This window comes from Pongo pygmaeus, chromosome 16 (assembly GCF_028885625.2).
Source record: "Pongo pygmaeus isolate AG05252 chromosome 16, NHGRI_mPonPyg2-v2.0_pri, whole genome shotgun sequence".
Lineage (NCBI taxonomy): Eukaryota > Metazoa > Chordata > Mammalia > Primates > Hominidae > Pongo > Pongo pygmaeus.
In genome coordinates this window covers 91,764,483-91,782,372 of record NC_072389.2, presented here as the reverse complement: position 1 = coordinate 91,782,372, position 17,890 = coordinate 91,764,483, and the positions used below count along the sequence as shown (strand labels likewise).

Sequence of the window (17,890 nt, the reverse complement as noted above, 5' to 3'; positions counted from 1 at the left end):
CCAACCCTGCCAACACCTTGATTTTGGACTTCTGACCTCCTAACAGTCTTCTGTTATGTTAAGCTAATCAGTTTGTGGCAATTCGTTATGGCAGCTCTAGGAAACTAGTACACTTATATAGTAGACTTTCTTTTTTTAACTTTTATTTTAAGTTCAAGGGTAAATGTGCAAGTTTGTTACATAGGTAAACTTGTGTCATGGGGGTTTGTTGTACAGATTATTTCAGCATCCAGGTATTAAGCCTAGTACCCATTCGTTATTTCTTCTAATCCTCTCCCTCCTCTTACCCTCCATCCTCTGACAGACTCAAGTGTGTGTTGTTCCCCTCTGTGTGTCCATGTGTTCTCATCATTTAGCTCCCACTTGTAAGTGACAGCATGAGGTATTTGGTTTTCTGTTTCTGCTTTAGTTTGCTAAGGATAATGGCCTCCAGCTCCACCCATGTCCCTGCAAAGGACATGATCTCATTCTTTTTATGGCTGTATAGTATTCCATGGTGTATATGTACCACATTTTCTTTATCCAGTCTAGATGGGCATTTAGGTTGAGTCCATGTCTTTGTAATTGTGAATAGTGCTACAGTGAACAAATGTGTGCAGGTGTCTTTATAATAGAATTATTTCTATTCCTTTGGGTATATACCCAGTAATGGGATTGCTGGATCGAATGGTATTTCTGTCTTTAGGTCTTTGAGGAATCACCACACTGTTTTCCACAATGGTTGAACTAACTTATACTCCTACCAACAGTGTATAAGTGCTCCTTTTTCTCCACAACTTTGTGAAGCAACTTTTAGACATGTTCCATTTATTTTTAAAATAATTAAAAACTGCACTGGAGTATCTCCCCTCCTTTCCCCCATATGATCCATGCCCCATGTAGCCCATGTTTGTTCTGGGCTCTGTCCTGAGCACCATACCTTGGATGAACTGACATCAAAGTCAACAAAATGGCCTCTTCTATGGGGCTGGTCCTGCAATCACCATCAAGTTGTCCACAACCTCCCTGCCACTTTCTCCCTGTGCTTCTCCACCAAAGCTTCCCAAATTGCACTCATGATAACAACCCTAGAAGTGCCTTTTCAGTCAGCTTTAGGTCTTGGAGTACGAGTACCTCTTAGGCCAACTTTGGCCAGCAGCCGGAAAAGAGGCAGGAGGATGTCATAGTCTGGAGGAGCTGTCCTCGCTGTGTCTACCAGGGTCTGCAGAAGAGCCTCACTGCCACCCTTGCTGATCATGTAGTGAATTCTCCGGTCTGTGCCTGAGGGGAAGCCAGAGGAAAGATGAGCCACAGGTAATAATCCCCATTTTCCTTGGAGCAGAAGACAGACCTCCCAGCTAGAGACAGAGCAAGAATTAGTTCATTTCAACTACATAAAATTATGTAGTTCTTGAAGCAACTGTGTTAAAGTTGTACTATCAGTTAAGGAAAGAGGGTTGTGAAATGGGAAAATAGTGGAATATTTAAGAACCTAGTTGTGTTCAGCTGCAACAGCTGTAATAAATAGAGCTTATCTGAGAGTCTGTTGAATATTCAGTATATGTATGTATACATGTGTGTACATGTATGTAAATATGCATATAGGCTTTTGAATAATCATATACTTAGAAGAGAGAATATCAGTATCCCTCTGCTATACATTTGAATCTTCTGTAACAAGCATTGGGATGATGGCCTAATCTGGAATCATTGTATTGATGGCATAATGATTTTCTGATGCTGGCCTTCAGAAACTGATGGGAGAAAATTACAGAAACCACTGGAGTAGTCCCTTGAGAAAGAAACATCCAATCATCCTACCTAGGGAATTTTGAAGACAGTCTAGAGCTACGACGAACTATTGGTCTTTCTACCTAAGTACAATTTTGAACAGGAATCTCCTCCACCTTGCCCAAGGACAAACTCAAAATCAACGATTTCATTACAACTTGGCCTTGGTTGATTCTCTCTATGCATGGGGCAAAGTTGACTTAACCATGGTGGCCAACAGGGTGGTACATTATCAAAGACGACCATCTGATTTTTTATCCTAATGAAAAGTAGCATTCTCTGCAAGAGGCACAGTAATCACCACCTTATCAGAGGGAGAACTTCAAGGTTTTGTCTTAAGAGTTTCAGACACCTCTGGACAAATGTAAGACAGCACTATCCCAGAAGACGAGTGACTTCACTTACACAGGCCCCACGCAAAAGACTAAATGTAAGTCATCCTGCCAGTGGAACGCAGCACAAACCATGGAAAGACCCCAATATGATGAGCCCCTTCCTCTTGAAACCATAATCCTGAGGATCTATGGGTCTGGAGTGTCATTTATTTCTGATATTGCCTGTTCAGTGTTAATATTTCTTTCTAAAGTAATGAGGCCAGCATACATAAAAATGCAAATTGAGTGAATGTTGGAATGTTCAAAAATCTCAGTTAAGAACTTGAGCGAATAGAAACATGCTCCAGTTAATCCAGTTGATTCCAATGTAGTCAACTCTGCTATCTTATCTCTGAAAACGTGATGCTTACATGCTTTCAAGTTCAGCTTCTGCCTGATATTCCTGCCTCTACTTGAAATAGCCAAAGCAGCTTCTGATACTCAGCTCTCTTAAATAGGTCACAATGGAAGCGAGCAGAGCGAGAAGAGGGGTAGAACCACGGAGGGTTACTACTAAATCTAATTTCCTCCTCGGTGTCTGGTGAGAAGACTGAGGAGTGCAAGTACAAACAGTCCAGGTTACTTGGGTCTTATTAACCTTAGAGAAAAAAGATGGGCTAGTGATGTTGCCTCTCACAGGAAACTGAAGCAAGAGCAAACCCCCAGGTCACAGAGGTGCCTGGGAGAGATCGCAGCCAGCAGGCTCCATGTCTGCCATATGAAGGCATGAGGGCATGGCCTACTCACCAATAGAAAGCAGATCTCCGAGGACCTTGAGGATGGTCAGGATGGACTCCTTGTCAGAGGAGCTCTGCAATGAGAACACAGGAAGCCATACTTAAGAATGCAAGAGAAGTTCGATCGGTAGTGGGAGCGGAGAGCGGACCCCAGAGAGCCCTGAGCAGCCCCACCGCCGCCGCCGGTCTAGTTACCATCACACCCCGGGAGGAGCCGCAGCTGCCGCAGCCGGCCCCAGTCACCATCACCGCAACCATGAGCAGCGAGGCCGAGACCCAGCAGCCGCCCGCCGCCACCCCCGCCCCTCCCCGCGCCGCCCCCGCCCCTCCCCGCGCCGCCCCCGCCCTCAGCGCCGCCGACACCAAGCCCGGCACTACGGGCAGCGGCGCAGGGAGCGGTGGCCCCGGGCGGCCTCACATACGCGGCGCCTGCCGGCCGGGACAAGAAGGTCATCGCAAGGAAGGTTTTGGGAACAGTAAAATGGTTCAGGGTAAGGAACGGATATGGTTTCATCAACAGGAATGACACCAAGGAAGATGTATTTGTTGTACACCAGACTGCCATAAAGAAGAATAACCCCAGGAGATACCTTCGCAGTGTAGGAGATGGAGAGACTGTGGAGTTTGATGTTGTTGAAGGAGAAAAGGGTGCGGAGGCAGCAAATGTTACAGGTCCTGGTGGTGTTCCAGTTCAAGGCAGTAAATATGCAGCAGACCGTAACCATTATAGGCGCTATCCACGTCGTAGGGGTCCTCCACGCAATTACCAGCAAAATTACCAGAATAGTGAGAGTGGGGAAAAGAAAGAGGGATCGGAGGGTGCTCCCAAAGGCCAGGCCCAACAACGCCGGCCCTACCGCAGGCGAAGGTTCCCACCTGACTACATGCGGAGACCCTATGGGCGTGGACCACAGTATTCCAACCCTCCTGTGCAGGGAGAAGTGACGGAGGGTGCTGACAACCAGGGCGCAGGAGAACAAGGTAGACCAGTGAGGCAGACTATATATCGGGGATATAGCCCACGATTCCACAGGGGCCCTCCTCGCCAAAGACAGCCTAGAGAGGACGGCAATGAAGAAGATAAAGAAAATCAAGATGAGACCCAAGGTCAGCAGCCACCTCAACGTCGGTACCGCCGCAACTTCAATTACCGACGCAGATGCCCAGAAAACCCTAAACCACAAGATGGCAAAGAGACAAAAGCAGCCGATCCACCAGCTGAGAATTCGTCCGCTCCCGAGGCTGAGCAGGGCCGGGCTGAGTAAATGCCGGCTTACCATCTCTACCATCATCCGGTTTAGTCATCCAACAAGAAGAAATATGAAATTCCAGCAGTAAGAAATGAACAAAAGATTGGAGCCGAAAACCTTAAGTACTTGCTTTTTGCCTGTTGACCAGATAAATAGAACTATCTGCATTATCTATGCAGCATGGGGTTTTTATTATTTTTACCTAAAGACGTCTCTTTTTGGTAATAACAAATGTGTTTTTTAAACAAGCCTGGTTTTTCTCAATACACCTTTAAAGGTTTTTAAATTGTTTCATATCTGGTCAAGTTGAGATTTTTAAGAACTTCATTTTTAATTTGTAATAAAAGTTTACAACTTGATTTTTTCAAAAAAGTCAACAAACTGCAAGCACCTGTTAATAAAGGTCTTAAATAATAATAATAATAATAAAGAATGCAAGAGGAAGGAGTTGGATGATCCGGGATGCACATGGAAGGGCAGAGCTCTACTTCCTGCCATGGAGAAAGATTAACTACAGCAAAAGGACAGGCAAGGGGATTCACTTGGTAAGGGACCCGGGGACTGTGCCTCCCTCCATATTTAGTCTTCAGAACTCGTCTTTGCAGACCTATCTTGTAGTAACATCAGCAAGATGAACAAAAGAATAAGCAATAATGATTTACACAGAAAACAAGGAAGTAAAAGGGGCTTTGAGGGCCAGAGTAGCACAGGTCTGTTATTTCAGTAGGCTTGGCTTATTTTTATTTTTATTTAAGATGAAGTCTTGCTCTATTGCCCAGGCGGGGGTGCAGTGGTGCGATCTCCACTCACTGCAACCTCCACCTCCCGGGTTCAAGCGGTTCTTCTGCCTCAGCCTACCAAGTAACTGGGGCTACAGGCGTGTGCCACCACCCCTGGCTAGTTTTTTGTGTTTTTAGTAGAGACAAGTTTCCACCGTGTTAGCCAGGATGGTCTCAATCTCCTGACCTCGTTATCTGCCTGCCTCGGCCTCCCAAAGGGGATTACAGGCATGAGCCACCACACCCAGCCAGCTTATTTTCAAATACAGCACAGAGGCAAGAAACAGAAATCCACTAAAATGTTCTAATGAAAAGACTTCCCTGACTGACAAGAATGAACTCCTCCTTTTCTCAAGAGAATCCCAGGGTGGTGCCAAATCCTATTACGAAAAAACTCTAAAGGATCTCTGCAATGCTTGATACTCTATCCTCTGTTATACAGAAGAGAACCCTGAATTCAGAGACAGTGTGAACTTGCTGAGTCTCCTGAAGTAATACATACAGCAAGGTCAGAAGTACCACACAGTCCAGTCTCCCAAAATCAGGCCAGTGCTCTTTGCACTGTAAGATATTTGGAGGAGAGGGTATTTTATTTAAGGCAAAGCCTTAATCTTCCCATTTATAAGACTCATGCTCCTCATCTGCTTCAAAGGCCTCAATAATTCCCCATCACATATAGGATAAAGTCATAGCTCATTAGTAGAATTTCCAAAGCTCTTTATGATCTTGTCCTTCTTATGTCTTCAGCTTCATTATTCATTACAACACCCCTGTCTGAAATAGATGCTTCATCAACACGGAACCCCTTGGAGTTTCCTGCTCAAACCATGCCATTTCATGCCTCTGTAACTTTGATCACACTCTTCCCTCTTCCTGCAGCACTTTTCCTTACCTCTCAGCCTGGTCAATGCCAGCTGATCCTTCAAGTGCACTCCAGCTCCACGAGATCCCATCCAACCCCAAAGCTGGGTCTGGAGTCCCTTCTATCTCCACATCACTCTGGGCTCAGCCCTGACATTGCACTTACCACATGGTGTTGGTATCATGGTATAATCTTGCTTCCCACTCCACCCCCAATAGGTATGAAGATATTTAAAGAAGAAATCAAGTTTTGTGTATATATCTTTCCAGCACCTGGTACAAGAGGTCTCTCATAAAAGGTGGGCAAATATTTGTTGAATGGAACCAAACCCAACCAAAACGAACTCCAAGGACGCCATGAAGTCCAACAACATCCCCAAAGGCACATGATGCCCACATTTTCTTCAGTCCCAGCTTTAAGACTCCCCAGGGTCTTAAAGAGTTAAAATCAGACTTCAAAATCCCAGCCAGGGCCACTTGCTTCAGCACAAAATTTAAGGGGGCATTAAAAAAAAAACCCCACAGTAATCAAGATAAATATTTTTACAAATCAAAATTAATTAATTGAAAAAAATCAACGAATTGATTAACACTTGTGGGCGGGTGTTTGAGAAGTACCCCCCTGAGGGTGAAGAACTTGGCATCTGACTGCGCTATGACTCCGAGAGAGGCACCCACAACGTGCACGGGGAATACCAAGACCTGATCACCAGGGGTGCTGTCACCCAGCGCTACCCAGACATGGTCTCTCCACACCGTGCCCCGCTCACTCCATTTAGATCATGAAGGTGGAGGAGATTGTCCTCAGCAAGTGCCACTGGCCCACAGTCAAGCAGTTCCACGACTCCAAGAACAAGTTCCCGCTGCCCCACTGGGTTCTGCGCTGTCAATGCAAGCTGTGCTTCACCACCAAGAGATCCAACACCTTCTTCTAGGTGCTGGGCCCTCTCACCCAGGTGGGCCCCAGTTAAACTCAGGAATGCCCTGGTTTTTTTTAAAAAAAAAAAGTCAATTAATGTATTTTTTCAATTAATTTGGATTTGTAAATTAACTGATGAACAAAATATCAAAATTTAACTAACTCCTATTCTGAGAGGGATGAGACCTCTAGGGATCCCTAGATACTTGATGGGATCCCTAGACACTTACCCAGGAGATTGACTGTGTTTTTAGAAGAGACAAGTTTCCACCATGTTAGCCAGGATGGTCTCGATCTCCTGACCTCGTTATCTGCCCGCCTCAGCCTCCCAAAGTGATTACAGGCATGAGCCACCACACCTAGCCAGCTTATTTTCAAATACAGCACAGAGGCAAGAAACAGAAATCCACTAAAATGTTCTGATGAAAAGACTTCCCTGACTAACAAGAATGAACTCCTCCTTTTTTCAAGAGAATCCCAGGGTGGTACCAAATCCTATTATGAAAAAACTCTAAGGGATCTCTGCAATGCTTGACACTCTATCCTCTGTTATACAGAAGAGAACCCTGAACTCAGAGACAGTGTGGACTTGCTGAGTCTCCTAGGGATCCCTAGACACTTACCCAGGAGAAAGACTTGGGTTTACTCTAACATCTTCTCCACTGGGAGCTTTGGGCTAACAAGGGCAATCATGGCATATGCTTTGCTAATGCCTGTCATCACAGCTGCACTGAATGTTAATGGACGATATCATTCTCTGAATCTCCAAGTCCACACCATCCTCCAGCAACTGTGATATATACGTGTACCAATGTGGGTGCCTCTCCCTCCGTAGTCTGTGAAAAACTAGAAATAAGAACCAAGGAGCTGTCCAGCAACTGATCTATTATTTGGGGGAATGTTCAGGACTCTAGCCGTTTGAAAGTGGACCCAAAGATGGCTCACAGAAGAAAATGAAGTCTCTGGAATTGGTTTCCTGATCAACACTGACATTTCTGGATAGACCTCTAGCACAGCTCATCTTTCTGTGAAGAGGAGGGGCATAAAAGCCTTTGAAAAGGCTGTGCAAATGTTGGATATCTTTTAAAATGCTGAAGTCATTGGTTGATTATAAATCATGAGCAAGGAAAAGGAAAATAGAGAAAATGACGAGATGAGAAAAAGAGGAAAGAGAAAAGGGAAAGAAGAAAACTAATAAGGTAAAAACTGATTAAAGGGGAATAAAAGGTCCAGATATAATTTATTTTCATTCAATGATTCATGCATTCATCTCGCAAACATTCACTGGGAGTCACCTATGTTCCAGCCACCAAGCTAGGCACTGAGGATAAAAATGGATGACAGCACAACCTTCCTTCATGGGGCTCCAGGCCTGGCTGAGATGAACAGCTGGCAGACAGGACCCAAGACAGTAAGGGCTGTGACAAAGGTAAACTGGGAGAAGTAGAGAGAATCCTGGAAAGGAACACTGAACCCAGCCAGATCCATGAATGATAACTCTTGAGAAACCTCTCAGAAGCTAAACAGGGTCAGGCCTGGTTAGTACTTGGATGAGAGACTTCAGAAACCAAGTTGAAAGGGGAGAAAAGAGTGTTCCCACTATGATGTAGCCCTGTGTGTTCCAAGGGCAGCATGGCAGAGCATGGGGAGGCTGGGGGATTAATCTGTCTGCAGTATGACCAGATTGAATAAAGCAGATGGTGAAGGGAATTGTACATTATTTGTGGGCAAGAACTAGGTCTTATTCATCTCTCTATTTCTAACTCACGAGGTGTAATAGATAATCCATATGTTTTATTAAATTACTTTCTCAACCTAAGGAATGGCCTGCTTTATTACAATGCCCACTGATACTCCCTGAGAACAAGCATTGTCTTCTATACTTCTGTTGTATCTGCCAACAGGGATATAGAACTGGGCATATGGTATATATTAAATCAACATTTAATATACAAATCAATTAAATTGGTTTGACCTGTGGCCAACATCATATGCTGCACATACTTCAGCCATTCCTCTGGAGTTGCCTCCGAGAAAACCCCATTTGCTTCAAATACAGGATGGTTGAGTGCTGATGGAGGATGTGGGTCCCTCTCACCTGCCCAGGGAATGGGCCATGGTTCATCTCCTCTAAGCTTTTTCTCTTTCATGTGGTTGGTGTAGAGGAGGATATGAACCCAGATCAGAAATAGAAAACCTGAGAGGATACCTGCAAGATTTTGGAAAAAATTTTTCTCCAGAATTAAAAAGAAAATTTAAAACAAAACACAAAAAATATTTCCTGTGTTTGGACATTGTCGTATGAAGACACAATTTTGGGTCCTCGGTGACTGGTAAGCCACCAGATCAAGTCTATGGAGCCTCCCACCTGTGGGCTTTCAGGTAAGTGAAATAATTAATATCCTACTTATAAAAGCCACTTTTAGTAAATTCAGATGTGACAGAGAAAAGAAAATTTTACACCTCCACGTGCTCTCTTCCCAAGTACTGTGGTCTTGAAAAATAGGAAAGAAATTGGTTTCACAAACAAACCAGAGAGCCAGCTCACCAACAGAGTCCTGCCATCCCATAGAAACTAAGAGACAGTGTTGTCCTACAGACATTCAGTTCATAATGCCTTCACTCAGCGCTCAGCCAGAATGGAGCAGCACAAATGGTTTTACTTTAAGTAAAAATTATGGCGATCAGTGGAGAAAAATAATCTCAATTGGCATTAATTTATGTACTGCTACATTTACCAATAAATATTTTACCCTATTTAGAAGAATAACACAAAGCCTTATCTCACCCACGGTAATAATAAATGAGCAGTTAAAGAAGGCAGGATGTGATGTGCCTTGATTTTCCTTTAATGATCCTTTGAAATGAAACATTGAGTAATCCCCTGTTGTTGAAGACATTCCTATAAAAAAAAAATGTATCTACCAAGCTTTCAGGGAGACTCAGGGGGTTGGAATAACAGTGTCTTTCGTAGTCTGTGGGGTTTTGAACTGCACTTTTCTCAAATACTGTTTTGAATGTGTCACTCGCTGCTTTAAAATCTTCTATGTCTCCCTGTTGCCTTCCTCCTCCCAGCTCCTCATCACGGTATGAAAATGATGCCCTTCACATCACTCTGCCTTTGGAGGCTTAGCTGCAGCCACTTCTCCTACCCCAACACTCCATGCCAATGATACAGAACCAGTTATTATGCACCAGGAGCATCATGGGTACCTCTGCTCTCAAGTCTGGGCTCATGCTGATGCAGGCTTAAGCGTCATTTCGCCCCACTCTTTGTAGCATGTTACTTCCCAGCTCCAGTTCCTTTTCTATATGGTTTTCCCAGCTAACCTACCTTCCCAGCCCCCATTACCCACAATTGCCACATATGTCTGCTCATGTTGGGCTCTGCACAACTCCAGGGGTGCTGTTCACAAAGACTACAACATGATTGGTGCCCCACCAAGTGGGGCACTGTGGTGGCCTGGCCTCTCCAAGAACAGAATTATTTGTTCTAATTCATTGTCCAACAACACTTTGTACATACCTTTTATTAAAATTCTTACTTGATGCTGGTTATTTTCTTTTATCTCTGTTCTCATTGTCTATTGTGGGGGTAACAAACTATCCCAAAACTTAATGCCTTAGAACAATGGCCTTTTAAATCTAGCTGTGGATTTTATGGATAGGTAAATTTGGCCAGAACTTGGCTGGGAGATTCTTCTGCTTCCCATGGTATTAACTGAGGTCACTGAGTGCCACTCAACTGGCAGATGCACTAGACTGGAGGGTCTATGTTGGTTTCAATCACCTCTGGCACCTTGACAGGTATAGCTAGAAGACTGGGCACACCTGGACTACTGACCAGAATGCCCACATATGTCTTTTTCAGCATAATAGTCTTAAGGTATCTGGATCTCTTCCATGGCAGCTGGCTTCCCCCAGATCAAGTATTCCACAAGAACTGGGTGAAAGTTGCAAGGCTTCTTTTGTCTTAGCCTCAGAAGGCCAAATATCACTTCTGCCATATTCTATTGATTAATCAAATCAATCTGGACGCTAGTCCAAATTCAAGTGGAGGGGAGTTAGACTCTACCCCTCAACTGAAGGAATAGAAAAGAATTTTCAGCCACTTTTAATCTCCCACACTCACTTTAGACTGTGAGCTCCTCTAGAGCAAGATTTTTGACTCATTCCTCTTGCTCTCCCCTGATCCTAGCATGGGGTCTTTCACACAGCAGGCATTCAGGAAACTATGGAATGATATGAGATGGGATTCAGACTTAATATGCAATCTGACAGAGCCTTGCCATTCTGTTCTCGATGTCAGGATGTAAAGTCCATCCCAGTGAGAACATTGTTATAGAAGTCTACAAGGTGCACAGCTCAATTTTTCTGTCAATCTAGCAACTGAGCAAGCAAATATAGAGTGCCAACTATGTGTCAGTGTTTTAGTCTGTCTTTTGTGTTGTTATTTTTTAAAGCTTGAGATTGGGTAATTTATAAAGAAAATAAGTTTATTTGGCTCACGTTCTGCAGGCTGTACAAGAAGCATGGCCCCGGCATCTGCTTTTGGTGAAAGTGTCAGGCTATTTCTGCTCATGGTACAAGGCAAGAGGAGCCTGCATGTGCAGATCACAGGGTAAGCAGGGAAGTGAGAGAAGGAAGGGAAGTGCCAGGCGTTTTCAACAACCAGCTCACGTGGGAAACAAGAGTGAGAACTCACCCGCTCCTGTGAGAGTGGCACTCAGCCATTCATGGGGGATCTGCCCCTACGATCCAAATACCTCTCATTCCATAGTTTCCTGAATGCCTACTCTGTGCAAGTCCCCAGCGCCCCATCAGGCCCCAACTCCAACACTGGGGTTCAGATCTCAACGTATGACTTGGTAGGGGCAAACAAATCATATTTGAAACATAGCAGTCAAACACAGTGTTAAAAAATAGGCACCACTGGCTGGCACAGTGGCTTACGCCTGTAATCCCAGCACTTTGGGACGCTGAGGCAGGCAGATCACGAGGTCAGGAGATCGAGACCATCCTGGCCAACACGGTGAAACCCCATCTCTACTAAAAATTAAAAAAAATTAGCTGGGCGTAGTGGCACATGCCTGTAATCCTAGCTATCAGGAGACTGAAGCAGAAGAGTCGTTTGAACCTGGGTGGCAGAGGTTGCAGTGAGCTGAGATCATGCCACTGCACTCCAGCCTGGGCGACAGAGTGAGATAGCATCTCAAAAAAAAAAAAAAAAAAAAAAAAAAAGGCACCATTGATTCGTCACAGTCTTAAAGTGGAGGGGAAAAAAGGATCCTGTAGTCCCCCGCTCAATTTTCTCCACAAGTCTAGACCCAATTTTACTAGACTGGGAAAAAAACAGTCCATCCCATCACACTTTGAGTAGTGCCCCTGATCTCACAGAAATAGAGTGCTTATGCCCTGCCAGATTGAAAGAACAAGCCTATAACATTCTATTTCTTAGCCTCTAAAGAATAAGAAAGAACCTTTCCAAACTCATGAGCCAAGAGCTCACGACACAGCTCATAGCCCAAGAAAACCATATTGCCAAAAATAAATTTGTTCTTCCAGTCATGCAGTTTGAACACTCACTAGAGATGGTCCAAGTTAAATAAAAGACATTATTAAATTTGAAGTTGTTAATGAATGACTGAAGGGAGCACAAATCACAAACTTCAATTACTAAAAATGGTTATATAACACCAAAAATAGTGACCAGCCGCTCTCTGTCTTCACACAAGAGGAAACAGGCAGAAACTACATGATTAGAGATTTAGTCTAAGTTGAAGGAAAACATTTCCTGGCAAGGTTGAAATGGGTTCGTAAGAAAGAAGTGTTTTAGAAGACTATGGGCTGAATAACTATGATATTTGTTTCAATAATGATGGGGGTTGGCATGGAAATAGTGAAGACATATAAGAAAGACGTTTGCTATCACTACAGAAGCTGGATGGTAGGTAATGTGGTTTTGTAACAAAATGTTAAGATATAAAATAAAACAAAATAAAAAAATAAATGGCATATACTATTTTCTGACTGGAGTATCTTAGATGGAACCTTGAAAACAACCTCACCAACATCTTTGCTGATAGTTCTCCAGCCCCAGAATTTGACAAATGTCCCAACCATACATTGAGTCTTATATAATGAATTGTCAAAGATATCAATGATCCTCCTCGGTAAAAAGGGTATTCACAGTCTAGCACAAGGTAAAGATAGAATGTGCTCTGTTTTTCATTTATTTGGTAGATGTTTGTTGAGCATTTACTATGTACCAGGCACTGTGCTAGGTGCTACAAATACATAGATAGCATGTATACAGACAGTCCTTGTTCTCACAAAGCTTTGAAGTTAGTTGGGGAGGGATGTATTGTGCAGAGTCACCCAGATATAAAAGTGCAACTGGGAATAGGTGCCAGGTTTATTGTGACATGTGAGCATAAAATAGAGTTATTTGATGTGAATCAGAAAAGGATCCCTTAAGAAGTAACACTTAAGCTGAGAGCTGAAAGATAAACAAAAGTAAACTAGCAGAAAATGGAAAAGAAAAATGCTCAGGACAAAAGAGGCTAGTATGCAAAGTCCTATGGCAAAGTTGAGGGACATTCAGAAGGCTAGTGAGGCTGAGGCACAGAAAGAGAGAGGTAGAGGGAGACAGGGAGAGAAAGAGAGAAGAGAAGGGGTTAAAAATGTAAGTTTAATTCAGATCAACTTTAGGCTAATTTCAAAAACCTCTGTAACACCCAATTTCCTCACCCACATTATTGAACTAATACTTGTACCTAACTCATGGACAGTTGAGTTAGAAATACCATAATAAATGTAGAAATGCTTAGCTTACTGCCTGGGTCACACTAAATGCTCAATAAAATGTTGATAAATAAATAGGCGATGGCCATGACAGACAAAAGGTGAATAATCTAAAAATAGGTCTGAAGATCCTTTGAGATACATCTTATGAGATCAATTTTCCACCAGGATCACAATGTTCCCAATTTAGCAGAATACTCTTAAGGAGAGAGAAAAAAAATAAACAAAACATCTAAAGAGGGTGAGATTGCATCCTCTGGGCAGAAACAATTTTGAATCCTGTGCTTTGTCAACAATGCCCGGCACGTTCGTGGTCTCTCTATAAATTGCAAAGTCTCCAGTCATCATAATAATGATAGCAATCAACAACCTCACACGTCTGAAAGGTTCTCTGTTTTCTTTTAAATGATGCTGATTGGAAAGCAGGCTCCATCTCTATTTCTAGGAAGTCTGTGAAGTCTTTCCCAAGCACAGTTGACAAATTATAGCACAAAACTTGCAGGTTAGAGTTAAGGATTTCTGAAAGGAAGTGGCAAACAGTTTTCGGCTTTTCTAAAAGGATTCTAAACATAGCAAGTAAATAACACTTCCAGGTGTCTACCACCCAAGGCTCACACCGTCGTCAAGGAAATGGGTTGCCGCCTTCTTCCTTCAACCAGCAGCTGCCACTTGCTACCTTCATCCCCTCTGAATCCACCACCTCCAAAACATACATGGACAATTAAGAGCATTCAGGACAGGGAGGCTCCTCCCTGCCTCTACAAGTCACCTTCATTCCAAAAACTGGGAAGATGCCCTTTTCCATGTCCTCTACCCAGCTCATTCTCAGCAAGCTAGTCTAAAGCAGAATTATGAAGCAGGAATGATTTGACCCTGATGTCTTTGTGCCTCTCGTTTCAGGGACTCCTGTTATCCTGTGGGTACTCCACTACTTGGGTACTCTTTAAAGTAGTGGGTAGTGGTCTTCCCTACCCCAATCTGAAGTGCTGTTTTCAGAGATGTTCTGTACAATTTGAGGGTTAAGAAATAGGCATCAGGATATGAACTGGCATCCCATGTACACAACAATGTTGTGATTTTTTTTTTGAGACAGGGTCTTGCTCTGCCACCCAGGCTGGCATGATCACAACTCACTGAAGCCTCAACTGGACTGCAGCCCACTTTCCCAGGATCCTCCTACCTCAGCCTCCCAAGTAGCTGGGACTACAGGAGTGCACCACCACACCTGGCTCATTTTTGTATTTTTGGTAGAGACAGGATTTCCACCATGTTGCCCAGGCTGGCCTCGAACTCCTGAGCTCAAGCAATTCACCCACCTCAGCCTCCCAAAGTGCTGGGATTTACAGGCGTGAGCCACCACACCTGGGCAATATTATGATTATTACCATTCAGTGTCTACTTTGTTTCAGACACCATTTACTGGTTAATTCTTAAAACAAAATTCTCATCCTAAAATTTAGATATCATTATTCTTATCATAACGATAAGGAAATTGAGGCCAAGAAAAGTTGAATAATTTACTCAAAAGCAAACATAAACTTTCTTACTATTTTACAAATTGAATTTTGAAATATAGCAAGTTTTAAAAAAATAAGACATTGTAAAATAACCAAATTACTATTTATGTAGTGGAAACTTTTTGACTGTAAAATCCAAACTGTGATGATTTTAAAACTTGTCCACAAATGCTTTGTCATGTGTACCACCAAGAGATGGTATCTATGTCAACTACTCTTGAATCTTAGCCAATTTTAGTAACTCTCTTATTACCAAATAGAATGCAATGGAAGTAACATTGCTTACCTTTCAAGAGTAGGTCATGAAAAGCAATGCAATCCTGGGGTACGGTCTGAGGATTAAGAAATAGGCATCAGGTCACTGGGATACTTGCCTCTGAAGCCGTAAGAGGACTAACTACCATAAGGAAGCCATGCCATAACAAAGCCCAGGTCATACGGAAAGACCCATATGGTGGTCCAGTAGACAGTCAATTAAGCTCTCAGCTGAACTGGGATCAATTGGCATTAAATGTCAACCAAATAATGGAAGGGAGCAATCTTAGATGTCCAGACCAATTGAGGTTTCAGATAATTGCAACCCCAGCCAACTTCTGACTGCAACCATACAAGAGACACCAGGAAAGAACTGCCCTGATGACTTATTTCCAAATGCCTGACCACCAAAATGTGAGAAAAATAAAATGGCTGTTTCAAGCCACTGAGATCAGGATAATTTCTTATGAGCAATAGTGACTAGGATGCAAACCAATCTCAACAGGAGATCAATAAAAAGCATTGAAAATCTTGTTTCTAAAAACTGAATTTGGAATGTATGACAGTGAAAAAGAAAAAAATCTATACCAAGCATTTAAACTGCAAAATCTCTCAAAGATTTTAGTGAGTTTCTCTCTTACTCAGGTGTTTCTGCAAAAGATTACATGATAGAGAATAGAGAAACATCAGACTTGGAGGTGGTAAATCCAGTTCTAATCCTCATTTTTCCAGAATGATTTTAGATAAGCCATTTACTTTCCCTGGACCCCACTTGCTTTCCTCATGTTTCAATTAAGAAAATAAGAAGACATGATTTTTCAGGCCCTTCCAGTTCCATAACCTAATGATGTTCTATGATGTCAAACTGGAGTCAATAGAAGATCTTCGTGCTTGAAGTATAATAATAATAAAATTTTTTTAAAAAAAGCCAACTTTCCATTTTTGACAGTGTGTCAGACTCTGAAGATGAAGAATGAGAGACAAAGTGGTAGTATATGTTCATCTGCTGGAAACATGCCCAGGAGTCTCAGAGGACAGGTGTACCCTCAGAAAACTCAGGTAGGGCATGAAGCTCTTCTAAAGGTGTCCCTCATGCTCCAGGATAGAGTGAGGCATATAAAAGAGGCCAGTGTGGACTTCAGTTCAAGATCCCTGCCCTTTCCCCTACGCACACCACTGCTGACCTTTGTTAACTTAAGACAGCACCATGACATTTTAAAAGAACAGCTCTACAGTTGGCATATTTCCCAAGAAGTAGTAATTTTTTCCCTTTCAATTCACATATGTTAGCCAGGAGCCTCTGGGGTGGAAAGGTATCCCAGCATTCATCCTCCCATTCCACAATTTTAAATTTATGCCTTTCTGTCCACCCCACCCACTCTGTCTCAAAACCTCTACTCTGTTAACTGTCTTCTCAAAACAATCTATCAGCGATTTACTTCACCCTAATGCAGGGTTTCTCAAGCTCAGCACTACAGGTATTTTGGGGCAGATAATTATTTTTTTTTAATTCGAAAGAGGGAGCCGTCCCATATATTGCAAGATGTTTAGCAGTATTCCTGGTCTCTACCCGCTAGAGACAAGTAGCATAACCACCCCACCACTCTCAGCCCCTGTTGTGACAACGAAAAATATCTACAGATGTTGCAAAATGCAAACGTGGCCCTGGTTGGGAACCACCACATGAATGCAGTAATTACTCACACCTATGTAACATACTATTCCTCCCAGTAAACCTAATGGGGATAATGAAATAAATCAAAGGAATTAAAGTCTCCTTGTTTCAGGGATCAGTCAAAGCCAAGTCAGGGAGATAATTTAGGTCTTGGAGCTTTATGGAGCCTCCCACAAATCATTCCTCCAAGACAACTGCCTACCTTCCATTTTCACTCAAAGCCAGGACTAGATTTTTCTGAATCAGATACAAGACCAATCAGATTCCTATACACACAAACGCACACACACAGAGGGTTAAGTGACAATCTAGTTAAATTTAGCAAGTTTCATTCTATGGATATATCCAGCATCTGCTCAACTATTTGAAAATAAATCAACAACCAGGAATTAAATTGAGGATGTGGCTTTGATCTAGAATGAGACATTATATTCATTTTTGAATGATTATTAATTCATATTCCCGCTACAGTATTTGGTTCTGTTATATTGAAAGAAAGCACCCACCACTTTCTAGGCGATAAAGACTAAGACTTTCTGTTCGTTTTGTTGTCAGTGTTCTTCCCAATTTATCCATGATTGGCTTCGTTATTGGAAGCACTGTTAATATAATTGGGAGATATTTATTGGGTGACCACTTCATGTCAAGAACTGGAGATGCGGTTGTAAATAGGTCAGTAAAGTCTCTGTTCTCACAGATATCTCGGCCTAGGAAGTATCTGCTCAACTAATGTTTCGGGTATGGTAAGATTAATAGCTATAATTGTCATATACCCCTGTTCCCTTCATTCTGCTACATAAGTACAAATTAATTCCCCAGATCTAGTAAATGAGCTCCTTTGGCTAAAGAAAATGAGATAAAGAAAGGGAACATAGATAAGTTAGCATAACTTACATACAAACTTCTTGCCTCCATTAATAAAATAAGGCACAAACACTGTAAGGTTTAA

The 17,890-nt window shown here is 42.7% G+C and overlaps 1 protein-coding gene and 1 pseudogene across 1 annotated transcript in view; one reads left to right on the top strand and one right to left on the bottom strand.

Annotated features, from left to right (window-relative positions):
- AGBL1 (AGBL carboxypeptidase 1) overlaps positions 1-17,890 on the bottom strand; it is a 912,082-nt gene that overhangs the window by 768,037 nt on the left and 126,155 nt on the right. Inside the window, 2 exon segments of the mRNA XM_054451589.2 lie at positions 1,114-1,260; positions 2,892-2,955. Of these exon segments, the coding sequence (XP_054307564.1) occupies positions 1,114-1,237 (124 nt within the window). The 5' untranslated portion in view covers positions 1,238-1,260; positions 2,892-2,955.
- LOC129014309 (Y-box-binding protein 1-like) lies at positions 3,005-4,187 on the top strand (annotated as a pseudogene).